At 45.0% G+C, this 15125-nt stretch overlaps 1 protein-coding gene across 2 annotated transcripts in view; it reads left to right on the forward strand.

Annotated features, from left to right (window-relative positions):
- The window catches only part of LOC134422679 (contactin-4), a 259070-nt gene that overhangs the window by 118952 nt on the left and 124993 nt on the right, over window positions 1-15125 (forward strand). For both annotated transcript variants that reach the window (XM_063165043.1, XM_063165044.1), the window contains exon 3: window positions 12906-13039. In XM_063165043.1, the coding sequence (XP_063021113.1) occupies window positions 12985-13039 (55 nt within the window). In that variant the 5' untranslated portion in view covers window positions 12906-12984. The remainder of the gene's footprint in view (window positions 1-12905; window positions 13040-15125) is intronic.

The following is a 15125-nucleotide window of genomic DNA, read 5'->3' on the forward strand; positions in this document are numbered from 1 at the left end:
GGGGGATGTGGCTTAGGGAATTGTGATGTTTGTTATTTGTTACATGCTAATTGTTGCGATGGTTTTGGATGCTGAGTTTATTTGCTATAGCCCTTCAACTGTGAAGTTAATTTGTCCAGTCTTCCTGAGGGTTTCTAAAAGGATTATTTGACATTTTTTAAAGCTGAGCTTTGAAAAAATTAATCCATTAAGGAGCAAAGGGCTGGAGTTTGCACAGGTTGGGTTCAGGGTCAGTTCCTGCGCACCAGTTTAAAATACAACTTGTTTAGAATTTATTTCCCCTCTCAGGGATTTCATAAATAACTCTGGAAGGATCTCTGAAGTTTTGCAAGTGGGGCATGAGAAGCTAATGAGGTTAGGTGGCTGATGAACTTCCCTGGCTATAAATGATGGATTTGAGGAGATTTGATGAAGCTGTGTGTCTGTGTCTGTGTGTGCTCCCAGGACGGGAGGGTGCAGGGGCATTAAACCACAATGGGCTTTAGTGGGGTGGAAGCAGTAGAGACAGCTTGGTGACCACATCCCAGATGGGAGGAACAGGAAACAATTCAAACCCTCTGCAGGGCTGGGAGGGCTGAACACCACAGCTCCTAAAGCAGGGATGGGCTGCAGCCTCAGAGGGAAACAGCTGGGAGCCCACAGAAATGAGGAATATTGGGGTGACACTGTAAAGGTTATTTCTCATTAGCTCCTTCCAGCTTCCTCTGGATGAGCAAGAGAGGCAGGAAGGCCAGGGAGAAATCCCCAGCTGGTTTATGAGAGTGGGGATTGCAGCCTATGCTAACATGAAAATGCACTGTGTGCCTGGTTCTTAGCAGGTTAAAACCTCCTGATTGTATTGGATATCTCCTTCCCAGTATCAAATGGAGGCAGCATTTTCAAGCTGAAGACTGATACAAGGGGGTTAACAAGGTTTTTGCATTTTCCAGACATGCTAACACTGCCGCAGCCTTAAATGTCAATTGATTTAGAATATCTTTTAACCTTATGTCAATACTGGGGTTTAGCGTGATTTTCCCACAAGAAATCTCCAGAGGGATCTCTGTGCTTGCTGTTAGAGTTTCCTCTGAGCCTGTCACTGCCCTGAATGCTGTTTTTGCCAGGCCCTGCTGGGTGTTACCCGTGTGAAGCTGTGTAAGCACCGTCACTGTGGGTTTCCATCAGGAGCTGCTGTGCAGCATCGCTCTCAGAGCAGCTGCCAGCACGTCAGGAAACATCTCCAGAGCCTTTTTCCTCTGGCGCTACAACCAAAAACTTGTGTTTCCTGCTCTTTTTGACCAAATTACTTGGATCTGTCCCCAGGCTGAGTGTTGTTACAGCTTTGGTGGGCTGCTCTGGGCCATGCTCTGGAAATGAACATTTTTGGGAAATGTGTGGAGGCAGACTCTCAGGATGGTTGTGTTCAGCTCCTTTCTGTTTGAAAGGTCTGTTTGGGGTCAGCTGTGGGCTGGGCACTGGAGGCACCTCCAGCTCTGGGACCCCAAAATATCAAAGCCATGGAGAAGGAGTCCAGGGGAGACCATGGAGATGCTCCAAGGGCAGAGCTGGGGGTGCTCACCTGGAGAGGAGCAGCTCCAGGAGAGCTCGGAGGCCTTGCAGGGCCTGAAGGGGCTCCAGGAGAGCTGCAGAGGGACTGGGGACAAGGGATGGAGGGACAGGAGCCAGGGAATGGCTCCCACTGCCAGAGGGCAGGGATGGATGGGATATTGGGAAGGAATGAGGGTGGTGATGGACTGGAATGGAATTCCCAGAGCAGCTGTGGATCCCTGGCAGTGCCCAAGGCCAGGCTGCAGCACCCTGGGACAGTGGAAGGTGCCCTTGCTGTGGCTGGGGTGGCACTGGCAGGAGGAGATCTTCCTGATGGAGTTCCTCCAGTCCATTCCAAATGGAGGTCAGGATTGGTGGAAGTTGCCTGAATTTTTAACTGCATTCAAATTAACCCCCGTGTGGGGTTTTTAATGGTTTCTCTGAACCTCCTGGTCAGCTGGAGGAACATTTCTCTGAAGGAAAATGTGGAAACAGCCAATGGCCACATCTCCATCAGAATCGTTTCACATCTGGGTTTAAAGGCAGACTGGGCTTTCTGAAAGTAATTGAACTTTGTGTAAAGTTTAATATCTTTACAGCCTCCAAGTCTGAGGGCTGCTGGGCTGGAGAACTTGTGCAGAAGGAACAGACAGATAAACTGAGGGACATTTAAAAACCAGCAACTTTGTAGGCTGAAATTAAACATTTTTATATTTCCTGACTCAAAACAATTCAGTTTTCAGCGCCTGCTGTGCCTTTACTGGGATGTTGTCTCTTGTGCAGTGATTTAAAAAGAAAATTAAGAGGAAGGAATAATTCTCTCAATTGAAATACTTGTTTTTCCTTTTTTATCTATAACTTCTTGCTTACTTTGGGTATTTTATGGAGCTCCCGTTGATAAAGTGGCAGTCATAAAATACAGGGGAATGTAATCATTGTGCTTTAATTAAAATAAAATTAAAAAGGGCTTCTGGTTAAATGTTGGTGAAGGTTTATAATGTGTGTATTTCTTTTTCAATGGGTATCCTATACTTAGAATTGATTTAACTGATCAATTAGATGATGCAGATATTGATAACTTTTTTCTTCCATCTGGTGATATTTCTGTTATTTCCAGTTTGGTTTTATCCAAAGCCCCTTGGAACTAATAGGGGCCATAAACTGGGTGATTTCTGCTCCCTGGTTTTAGCTCCCAGTCACTGCTTTAACTGTGTGAACAGCAGATAAATTAACACTCTGCTGCTGTAACTTCAGTTGTACAACTGGAGTTTTACTGCACGCAGTAAATCCTTATCTAGCCACCAGAATTTCCCTTTAATTCCATGGCAGGGGATGACTGTGATGGGTGTGGGGCTGTTCCCCTGTTCCCAGCTGGAATCTCAGTCTCTGGTGCCTTTGGGGTCTCCTGGCAGCTTTGCTCCAGTGCCTGCTCACGCTCCTCCCTCCCACCCCAAATTTCATCTGGACATTTTTTACTCATCTCTTTCTCAATCCTAATGTTCTAATTCCATGCTCTGTTTCCTGGTTTGGAACTTTGATTTTATCTTCAATTCAAGATGTTGCAATTTATTTATTTTTTTTAAGAAATTGTCCCACAATTGCTCAGACATCACAAAGAAATTTTGCCAAATATTGGATGTATTAAATTTGAGCTGACAGCTCCATCTATGCAGAAGGAAAAGTGGGAAATACCAACTATGGCTGGAAATAAGTTGGCACCTAAAGTTAAGAGGCAGACCGAGGTTGAAATGTTGGCAATTAGCATTTTAAGGGTATTAAAATTGGTGGTTTGACACAGCACTGGGATGTGTGGCTTTTATGGGGTCCAGCTGTGCCTCTCTGCAGCCTGGAGGGGGATGGATTCCCAAAATCACAGAATGGTTTGGGCTGGAAGGGACCTTAAAGCTCAGCTCCTTCCGGCTTGGTTGCTCCAAGCCCGACTTGGCCTTGCAAACCAAGGGCTTTGTGTGATCCCAATAAACCCTGGTGCAGCCATTCCTGAGATGCCTGATGGAGCTGGGCTCGTTATCAGCTGTGGAGATGCTCCTTGTTTGTCTGGCCAGGGGCTGGATTCCTTCAATAACTGATGTTCCAGACTGAAAACAAAGCTGTGTGCAGCACCCCTTCCCTGGCTACCTCTGCCAGCTGCTCAGCACAGCCCAGCCTGAGAGCCCCTGGCAATGAGGGAGCTCACAGGACCCTTATTTAATTATTTATTAATTTTTCCTACACTTATTGCAAGGATGTCTTTAAAAAAATCCACACTGTTCTATAACATATGGCAGAGGCAGGAAGAGGCAGTAATTTCATGTAATCTGCATAGTTCAGAGTGGGGAAATGGCAGTGTGTGTGCAGCCCTCTAATAGGGATTGTAAACAGGCACTTTATGGTGCTCTGCTGGAGAACAGCTCCCATCAATTACACCCAGAGCAATTTCTTTGTTTTCACTCCCAAGTTTTATTTCCTTTTATGTTTGGTAATTAAATCAGAGCGGGAGGATGGTGTTGTGGGTACCGAGCAGCAGCAGGGATTGCAGGGAGGTGGCACCAGAGTCACTTTGCTCTGCTGCCAGGTCACAGCACGGGGATGGGTCACCTCCCCTGGGACAACCACGAGCTCCTGCCCTGCTCCCGTTCAGCCACAGCTTTTAAATCATCTCTCACAGGGATTTCCTGGCCCAGCACCTCCAAGGAGCTCCCAGGTGCGATGTCCCCACGACAGCCACAATCTGTGCCCACAGCAGGCAGGCAGGCTCTGCTGTGCCCATGGCAGCTCCCAGCTGCACTTGTGGGGTTTGGAGCTGCCAACAAAGGTGCTGTGTGCTGGGACACCACTTTGGTCTCTTCTGGAGCCTATTTGTGCCCTGAATTCCAACCCAGAATAACCCAAACCGCATCAGGGCCTGAGCGGCAGAGCTGCTTGTCTTTCCACGCCAAGCCCCCAAAATCTGCTGTTCTTGAATCTTCTCAGCTTCTCAGGAGGAAAAAATCCTAAGAAAGGATTTTCATGAAAAGATGTCTGTGGCATGGCAGCCCTGGTGTGGTTCTCTGGAACATCCTCTGGGCTGGGTTTGGACTGGCACCGTGTCCTGCCCAGCCTGGAGGATGGAGCAGAGCAGCCCCAGCTCCAGCTTGGCCCCTCTGAGAAACACATTCCAGCTCCAGCACAGCCTGGGAGCTCCTAATTCCATATAAAATTAAAATTGATGGAATTAATAAAAATTAATTCCATATAAAATAAAATTAATGGAATTAATGAAAATTAATTCCGTATAAAATGGGCAAAGTGTAGAGGTGTTTCTCCTTTCTTCTGCTCTCATATCTCCCCAGCCCCTGCTCCTCTCCTCGCTCAGCATCCCCAGCTCCCTCAGTTCCAGGCAATCTTTAAAATAAACTTGGAAGGGGAAACAAAACACTAAATATTCATGTAACGGGGATATCAAAATGATTGGTGAGGCTTATTTTTTTTCCGTTCCCTAGATGATTTTTGGATTCAACAAAACAGTTAAAAAACATTTGAGGTCCAAGCATCTCAATTATCTGGGTTGGAAGCCTTCTGCCAGTAATAGGTGATGAGGGAATTGTTGTTTTGATAGCCTCTGTTCCCAGGAATACACAGAGAGCTGCCTTCTCACCAGCTTCTCAAAGTTAACAAACTTCCTTGCTGTTTTTCTTCTCCAAGTTCCATTTTATGCTCCTAAGAAAGCTCCAATTTGTGCCTCTGAAGGAAGGCAAAGCATTTTTCAGCAGGTTTGTGTGTGTGTCCACTGGAACCTCCCTGTGGAGAAAACTCTCCTTTTGTCTTTGAAATCAAAGGGATTTTTCTCTAAGTGAAAAGTAAAGTGTCATTAAGATGCTGATTTTGGAGATGATACAGAAATATCTTCAATATTTTCACATCATTTTTTTTTGTCTCCTGGACAAGATTTCACTGTCTGATAATCTGGATTTTGGGACCTATCCAAAAGGGAATGATAACTTTGAATGTTGCTTATCTCAGTTTGTTTGGAGAGTGAAACTGCCTTGATTCCTTATCTCAGAGCAGTGATTTAGGGATAACAGGAACTCCCTTGGCAGCCTGGTTCCCCTGGTGCAGCATTCTCCCAAACTGAGGCAGCCCTCAATTAACCCTTCTTTCTGTGGGAAAATTTATTTCTGTGGGAAATTTTATTTCTGTAGGAAATTTTATTTCTGTAGGAAATTTCTGCTCCAAAGTCAGCTGCAGTTGGATATTCCAGTCAGACAACTTTTTTTTTTTTTTTTGCATTAAGGGGTTTGCTCAAAGGCTGCATGGAGACCAGGAGGGGCTGAGCTCTAATCCAGGGCTCTCACTGGGAGCTTTGCTGTCAGAAAAAAGCAAAATTGGATCTATAATGGTCCTTGCAGACCACTTCTGCTGCTGATGGGCTGGTGATGCAGTTAGGAGAGAAGAACTGGACTTAGGGAATCCCAACTCAAATATTTGTTGCTGTTTTGAGTTATTTTACTCTCCCTAAAGCTGGCATCTTTTGAGGTTTATAATTTATTGCTTGGCTGCATGGGATAGCCCCTCGCTTTAATCTCCCAAAACACAGCACTGAAAATGTCACTTGGTGAAGGTGGAAATTGGCTTTAAATTGGTGAGTTTTAAGGTAACTGATCCAGACAATCTTTAGTAAAAGTCTCTCTAAAAGAGGATAAATTCTAATTTGTAGGAAATGCCAGGCTGGGAAGTTTCACTGCTTGTAGCTTTTTATTATGATAATGTTGCTCCTTGTTGGAATTGAGCTCCTCAGAGTTTGTGGCTGTTTGTGTGTGGATGCTCTCTGAGAGCTGCTGCTGCCTCAGGTGAGCATTTCCCAATCCATCCTTGATGGGAAAGGCAGAACAATGAACAGTGAGCCCTAATTAACACCCCCAGCCTTAATTCAGACTTGTCTCCAGCCTCCCCCTCTCCCTCCCTGGCGATGATTTATCCTCGCATTATCCAGGTTTTCCAGGGCAATTCTGAGTTTCCTGAGGGCGAGACACAGAGTGAGGAGTGTGATGGTGCACTTAGTGCCTGGTGATTAAAAACGTTTAATTACTTTTTATTTTTCCTGTGGAAAACTGTGCTGTGATTCAAGGAATTTGTGGCTCAGCTGGGAATATTTGTGTTTAGGGTGGATTTTTGCTTCCAAGGAGTTTTCAGTGGTGCGGGGTCACCTGTGACTGTTAAAGGTATAATCCAGTCCCTCCAAATCAGGTTTTAACCTGTGGCTTTATGTTCTGCACAAAGATAAACTGGGAATGTTGCTTCCATACCCAGTCAGAAAGGGATGGTGCTGCTGAGAGGGATTTCCATGGGGAAGGCAGAACAATAAACAGTGAGCCCTAATTAACACCCCCAGCCTTAATTCTGTAATTCCAGCAGCACAGAAGCCTCTCCCTGTCTGTCCCGCTGCTGGGTTACTGGGAATATGTGGGATGAGCATGAATTAGGGAGAATTTACAAAAAAACTCACTGGAATAATCAGTACTTAAACTGCAGAGGTTGTAATTCGTGGCTGTGGGCTCTTCCTGAGTGAATCTCATCATCAGGAATCTCTGCTGGTGCTGCTGGAGCTGTGTTCACTGGATGGGATGGATGTGACAGCCAGGACGTGGCTGGGGCACAGCTCTCCCAAGGCCTGACAAGGACAAATGGCTGGGCTGGGAAATTCTGTCTGTGCAGCTGCTGTGGCTTCCCCAGCCCAGGGAAATGAGATCTCTATCCAGGGAATGGGAGTGAGAGCCCAGAGGGAGCGCAGTGTGAAATCTGACATTGTTTTCTCACACAAGTCATTTTTGGGACTGGATTTTGCCTGGAATTCAGAATGGGGGAAAGCCCAGAGTGGATTTTGCCATTTGGAAAACACTCTGAGGGACAGAGTGGGATTGTTGGGGCCTGGGACATTCTGTGATTCCCATTTACAGGCACGGGGTGGGAATTGTGTGTCAGTCCAGCTCCAGGAGGGATCATTTCAGGTCTGAGCCAGACCAGGGAGTGCCAGAGGTGCTGTGAGAGTGAGGAGAGTTCAGTGGGAGCTGCCACAGGCGTGTGCCCACTGCCCTCCATCTCCCCCACCCTTCTTTTCAAAACCCCCTTTGGTTTGTTTTTCCTTACACAAAAGGGAAAATTATTGTTTATCTAAGAACTTACAACGACCAAAAAAAACAACTCCCACAGAATAAAATAAAAAAAAAAAAACACAAAAAAAACCACCAAAAAACCAACTTTTTCTTTGAGTGCTGAAAAAAACCAATGTGTATACGTCAAAGAAGTACTGCTGTGAAATTTGCACTTTTGGGGACATTTCTTTCAGGCACCTTCTATTTTTGGATGCTGAGCTTTGCAGGTCACTGATTGCAGCTGCTGGAGAGAGCCTGGGCTCTCCTGGCACACAGGCTTGGCTTAGCACGGGGCTCTGAGCTGGGTCTGGGTTACAAGGCTGAGCTTTGCTGGGTCTGGGTTCCAAGGCTGAGTTTTGCTGGATTTGGGTTACAGGGCTGAGCTTTGCTGGGTTTGGGTTACAGTGCTGAGTTTTGCTGGGGTTACAGGGCTGAGTTTTCCTGGATTTGGGTTACAGTGCTGAGTTTTCCTGGATTTGGGTTACAGGGCTGAGCTTTGCTGCATTTGGGTTACAAGGCTGAGTTTTGCTGCATTTGGGTTACAAGGCTGAGTTTTGCTGCATTTGGGTTACAAGGCTGAGTTTTGCTGCATTTGGGTTACAGGGCTGAGTTTTGCTGTATTTGGGTTACAAACCTGAGTTTTGCTGCGTTTTGGTTACAGGGCTGAGCTTTGCTGGGTCTGGGCCATGCCTGTGCCCAGGTGCTGCTCCTCTGGAACAGCTCCGCTCAGTTCCTTCCACAGATAAATCAATTTTCCGTCATTTTGGGAACAGCCTCCTTTGCCTGCTCCGTGCCAGAAGCTGGGTGCCACCGAGGAGCTTTTGGCAGAGTGAATTGATGTCGGGGTGGAGGGAAGCAGTGAATTCCCTGCTCCTGCCCCGGGGTCACCCCTGTGGCAGCCCCAGGGCCGCATCACTTCCAGCCTAACGAGCCCCCCATTAGTGCCGAGTGCTTTGTGCTCCCCCAGCCCCTCCTGAGCCGAGGTGATTAAAGGATGCCTGTTGCTGTCTGTCTGTCTGTGCAGCACGCTTCATTAGCAGTGATTTATCTGCCAGCTGAGCAGAGCTGGCACTCTGCAGCACACCAGTGGGCACAGCTAAATGGGAGCTGATGCTGAGGCTGCTCCTGCTCTCTTGGTGCCTTTTTGGGATTACCTAAAACCAGAGACCAGGCAGAATTAAAGGAATAAAAAGCTGTTCTATTTATTGAACATGCCTTCAGGTACGTTTAGGGCGGCCGCAGGGACCACACCCAAAAATGGATGATGCGTCACAGGTTTGCACACTTTTATAAGTGTGAAAGTTATAAGTTTGGTCCATTTGCATATTGGGGGTTAATCCGCCAATTACAGCTTTAATCTGGGGGTTATTCTGCCAATTACAGATGCCAAGTTTGCTCCCCCAACTCCCTTTTGTTCCCATCTCTGGGCCCTGAGGCAGTGAGGTGTCCTTGATTGCCAGGCCTGCAGAGGAATTGTTGTGTCTGCCCCAAATGGGGAAGCAGCAGCTCACACTGAGTGTGGGGTTTGGAGTTACACACTAAAGATAGATGAAAAATAAAAAAAGCTGAAAAGCTGATAGATGAAAAATAAAAAGCTGAAATCCTAAGGCATCAACCTTAGGTGTGTCCTGCAGGTTTTCCTTCAGAATATTCACAAAACTAACAGGTCACATAGTACAAATTTTTCTTACAAAGCATTTTTCATAGATATATCAGCCTCAGGATTTTAATTTCTATTTTGCTTTTGCAGAAGTGCTAATCATGAAACATCCAAGCGAAATTACTCACGCAGCCGTGCCCACAAATGCAGAAAAATTCTCCACAAATATTTCTACTCCACACTTTCTTTTCCCCATCCTACCTGCCTGCAGTCAGAGCTCTTAGAGTCAAGTTTCTTTGGCAGAATCCAATTAGGAGCAAAGGTGCCTTTCAAAAGAATTTGCAATGGCTGCCTTGCCAGAAGTGAAGTTGAAAAGACATCTGCACACGTGTGGTGGCACTGGGGTTTCTAATGGGCTGCACTTCCAGACTGAGGCTCAGCAATCTCATTTTCATCTCGAAAAAATAACTTGTGTACTGCTGGAACTGCCTCTGCTTGCTTCTGGAAATGAAATATTAAACTTTGTGAGTTTTCAGGCCTTCAGCAGCAGCACGAGCTCCCCTGGGATTTGGTAGTCAGGAAACATTTAGGAATGGGAAGGATCTTTTCAATTATCCACCTTTTGCTTGTGCACAAATGTTGCTTTTCCTAAAGCTGCTGCCATAAAAAGTCAATGTGTTTGAACAGTTCTTGCAGAGCTCTGAACAAAGGCCCTGCTGATGTGAGCAGCAGAAATACTTACAGGGAAACATTCTGAGAATTGGACTCATTCACATGTGAAATAGGGAACTAGCACGAGAAATGGAATTGCAGCCCTGCCTTGAGAGCCACCATCATTTAACCCTAGGAAAATATTTGCAGTGGTAATCATCTCATTTACTCTTCAGGGCTGTTTGTGGCCAGACAGGCATCGTTTCTCTTTGGGGGAGCTTTCTGTCCCGCATTGCCCTGTGCAGCATCAGGGAGTGCAAACTTTGCTCTGGAGCACGGGCAGGACCCTCTGCTTGTTCTCTGCAGCACCTGCTGAATTACTGAACATAATAATGGAAAACTTTCAGATTTTTCATGCGACTTAAAATGTGTTTATTGCCCAGAGCAGCTGGGGCTGCCCCTGGATCCCTGGCAGTGCCCAAGGCCAGGGTGGACATTGGAGGGGACATTCCACATGGTGGGACAGTGGGAGGTGTCCCTGCCATGGCACTGGGGGGATTTAAGGTCCCTTCCAACCCAAACCATTCCACAATTCTGTATTCCCAATTCCCAATTCTGTATTTTTAGCATAACTTTTCTTTTTTGCTGAAAAATTGAGATCCAGTGATTGTGTCAAAACTCAATGAGAGGAAGGACAGAGCCTGCTACTTTTAATATCTTTGCAAGCTGGAAACTAATTCAAAGTTAGTAACTTTGAAATGCTTTGTACCAGTGTTTAAAATGCTGAGAGAAGCATTATTTCCTGAGTAGAAAAAGAAATAAAATTATTGTATTTGCAGGGAGCCCTGACAAAGGCAGAAGTGATGTAGTTGAGTCTATGTTTTTAGAAGGTTAATTTATTACTTTATTATACTATATTATATTAAAGAATACAGAAAAGATATTTACGGAATGCTAAAAAGATAAAAATGAAAATTTGTGATATTTTTTTTTTTAGATTCTTGTTACAGCTTGGCCTTAATTGGCCAATGAGTTAAAATAACTTACACTGGACACTAATTAAACAATTACTTTTGGGTAAACAATTTCTAAACACATTTTATATGAGCAAAACACAGGAGACGCAAATGAGATAAGAATTGGTTTTGGGTTTTGTTTGTTTTGTTTTCTTTTCTTTTCTTTTTTTGTTTTCTTTTTGTTTTCTTTTTGTTTTCTTTTTGTTTTCTTTTTGTTTTCTTTTTTTTTTCTTTTTTTGTTTTTCCTGAGGCCTCTCATCTTCCCAGAAGAAAAATCCTGGGGAAAGGAATTTTTTCATAGAATGTGAATGCCACATAAAATGAGTTTACAAACCCTCCTAAGTAGCCAGAACTTTCCCTAAAAGGATGCTGGGTCAGGGCAGCTGTGGCAAGAGGGGTAATAAATTCAAGACTATCCAGGATTTCTTTTGAATTTGTGGAAAAGTAGGGAATTTTTTTGTGGGTGCTTCCCTCAGGCTCCTGGCACTAAGTTAAATTTATAAAAGCTTATTAACCCCTTGTCTTTTTAATGAGGTATCAAATGCTGTGAGTGATTGCTCTGCTCATTGCAGGGAGACAGGAGAATAATTGTGAAGCATCTCCAGGCAGGGTAAGGAAGAGAAACTTTGTAGGGGTTAATTTGTAAGAGAAACATTGATGGGAATGATTAGTGGGAAAAAGAGAACAAGGAAGAATTTCAGCAGCTGCTGAAATTCAAGATTTATCTCAAATTTCACTTAAATTGGTGTAAAATTAGTAGAAATCTCTTGTGCAGCTGTTGTTATAATCAAGAGAATTTGGTTCTTGGAGGAAAATTAATATTTTTCCACAGGTCAAGACTTTAGGGTAAAAAAATAATTATTTCTGGAGTTCACTATAAGCAGTGTAACTGCTTCACCATGTCAATCAATATAGACATTTTCCTTCCAAAATTAATAATTAATACTCTAATCACTGCCTTAAATAGTTTAGTACTCATTGATTGGCCATTCGTGCTGCCCCCAGCGCGCCCCATCAGTCTGTGTGAGAACAGATGAATTTCTGCAATTAATCTCTCCCTGCTTCAAAGCTGCATCTCCAGATCAGAGGCTAAAGATTCTCAACCTTCCCAGAGCATTGAACCTGACTTTATTAAAAGAATTCTCCCAGTTTTAGCTCACAAAAGCAGGCAGAGCCCTCTCTTGTTATTACTCGTGCAGTTTGTCTTGTAAGCACGAAGGCCCCTGAACTTCCAGTCTGCACTGAGATGAATAAATTATAAGAATGTGTGTCTGGCCTGATTTATTTATTTTTAATATTTAAATGCCTGCTCTGGAGTGGTTCCTTTCATAGATGAAGGCGTTTTTTCCCTCTTGGATTGCTCAGAGGGGGATGGTGAAAGTGATCAGCTGAGAAAGTCTCAAATTCTAATTATTTACAGGCTGTAATAGGGAGTGAGGGAAAGATTGGTTTTTACCTGGAGATGTTTTAAGGTGGATTTTTAAACAGAGTTTTAGAGCAGTGAGGATGGAGGTGGAATGGAAAATGTCCCTTTCCTTGAGCAGTGTGGGAAGCTTTCCTGCAAAGTGTTGCTGGATGATGTTTGCACAGAAAAGTTACAGAGAAGAAAATTACTCCAATTTTCATCTTAATCTACAGAGTTCACCAATTACACCCAGAGAGGCAGGGAGTGAATCTCCTGAGGGTAAGAGACAGCAGAAATTTCGCAGCTCCAGGTTTCACAGCTCCCAATCCTCACCTGCCACCCAGACACCTGAAATGGTCACGAACCACTGCTGGGAATGATTGTGTAAATGATTGTGTAATCCTACAGGTAGATGTGAAAGTCAACATTTACCTGTAAGATTCGTGCAGATTCTTAGTGCAGTACAACATTTACCGAAGTTTCTTTGTTGATCCTCAGATCCATCTCTCCTGGAAAGGAAGAAGGAGCTGTCAGCAGGAGCACCCCTGAATGTCCTTGCCGTGTGTTTTGTTTTACAGACTGAAGCTGGCCTGAGGTTGCCGAGGATCCCCGCTCTGCTCTGAGGTTCCTGGGCTGTCCCTGCCCCTGGAGCTGAAGATGAGGTTGCTATGGGAGCTGCTGGTGCTGCACTCGGTCATGCTGTGCCTGGCAGGTGAGGCATCCCCGTCACACCTTGGAGCTCAAACACCTCTGCTTTCCCTTCTAATGTGCCGGGCATGAAATACCCAAATTAATTGGGCATTGGAGCTCAAACACCCCTGCTTCTCCCTCCAATGCCAGAGTGCCCCATGGCTCATGTGCCAGGCATGAAATGCCCAAATTAATCCCTGTTTGTGGCCATTGTTAATGAGTTCATCAAGGTGAAATTCATTTTCCTCTTGGGCCGTGTCTCCCAGCCCAAGCACAATTTCTCAGGGGTTTGCTCTGCCCCTTTCCTCTTCAAAGCTGCTGCTGGTGGAAGTTGTTTTCCTTCACTCTGTGTTAAGCTCTCCCTGCTCAATTAAACCTTGGTGGAGTGGAGCTTTAAATCCCATTAAAGTGGTGTTGTGTTACAGCTGAGCCCTCGCTCCATTTAACAAATAATTAGAATAACATATTCCAGCCCTACAACCATCTCCTGCAAGCGCCCTTGTTTAACCTTTTCAGCCCAAGCTGCAACGTTCAGAGCATTCCTGGAGAAATTCCCAGAGATTTTTGAGGGATGTGCCTTTTTCCTGGAGCTGAACCAGCTCTTGAGAAGGTTTTGCGTTTGCAGAGGCTCAGCAAAGCTGGTTCCAAAGCCCTGCTTGGTCACTGGTTGTTGTAGGATCACCTGTCCTGGAGCTCACCAGGACTGTCCTGAGCCTTCCTCTCTCTGCCATACCCTTGATTAATTCCTCCTTACAGTGCCATGATGATTCTCTCACATGTGTTTTGTTCTGAGGGAGGGTGTCAGCCTTTAATTAATGTTTGTGTCACCCTGGTGTTAGCCTGGATTGCTCTAATTTACCTGCTGCTCACTCACTGTTTCGCTGCTTTATTTATTAGCTTGATTTCTCCCCCTTTCTTTGTGCTTACTGTCAGGTTACTTTCCCAGCATTTTAGATAATAACAAAGTACTTAGAGCAGTGTTCTTTTTTTTTCTGCTTAGCTCTACTGAACACAAAGGCACTTTTCTTCCGGTACTTAGGGGTACCTATTTTTGAAATTTGGTTCCAAGTCTTTGTAAATGTGCTTTGACAGTTTCTGAGCTGGCAGAAAATTGGATGCAGAGAGGTTCTGCAATGCAGAGCCCCCACGTGTTTTGGGAATTGCAACCCCAGGGAAGCTGGGCTGGGGGAGCACAGCAAGGATGAGCCTTTATTTCAAGCAAATAAATGAAAGAGTGGGAAAACAGAAGCATGGAAAATATTTTCACTGTAATTTCTCCACTTGAAATAACTATTGCAAACTGCTTAGTGGCAACGAAATAAAGTTTCAGGGGGATGTGTTTGGGGGGGTTGCCTTTATCAAAAGATCAGTGTTTAATGAAAATACATCTCTCCAGAACTGGCTTACCCCCATTATTCTGCAGCAGCATTTCCCCTGAATTTCCCCAGCCTCAGATTCTCTGTCCTGCTCAAGATTTAAGAGATGTGTGGGGAGAGGAGTGCCAGAAGTTTTGTGTGAGTTCTAGAGGAGGTGCTGAGTGAGGAGATGGTTTCATTTTGCTGCAGGACGTGCTCTGGGCCGGCTTCTTTGGGCAGGTTTTAAATCTGGAATTTTCTGTGGCTGCCTGCAGCATTGTCTGAGCTGGCTGGAGGCAGGGAAGTGCTGGTGCTGTGGGAATTGTGGTGTTGCCATCAGCAGGGCTCCCTCATTTGGGCTCTTCTCAAGGGATGCACTTGGATTGCTTCCCAGAGCCGTGGGAGTGTTTTGTGCCATGCTCTGGTGTTATGAACACATGCACAGGTGGCTGTTAAATATTCTGAAGTTAAGGGGGAGATTTGTGTTTTCATGTTGAGCAAACCATTTTCCAACCCTTGTGAAAAAAAATAATATTAATAACTGAGTTATAAAATAGTAGAAAAAATAGTCTGCATGAAATTTTCTACCAACCCTCCACAGTGCCTTGAGGACCCTTAAATGACTGGGAAAGTTGAGCTCAATTCTTAAACCTGGAAATGAATATATATTGGGTTTAGTTCAGAGTCAGGCACAGCCCAGGTGTCATCCTGGTCATTGCTCTCAGCTTCAGAGAGCAGCAGGGCTGGTGAAAG

The sequence above is a fragment of the Melospiza melodia genome, chromosome 10, assembly GCF_035770615.1.
Source record: "Melospiza melodia melodia isolate bMelMel2 chromosome 10, bMelMel2.pri, whole genome shotgun sequence".
In the NCBI taxonomy this organism is placed as follows: domain Eukaryota; kingdom Metazoa; phylum Chordata; class Aves; order Passeriformes; family Passerellidae; genus Melospiza; species Melospiza melodia.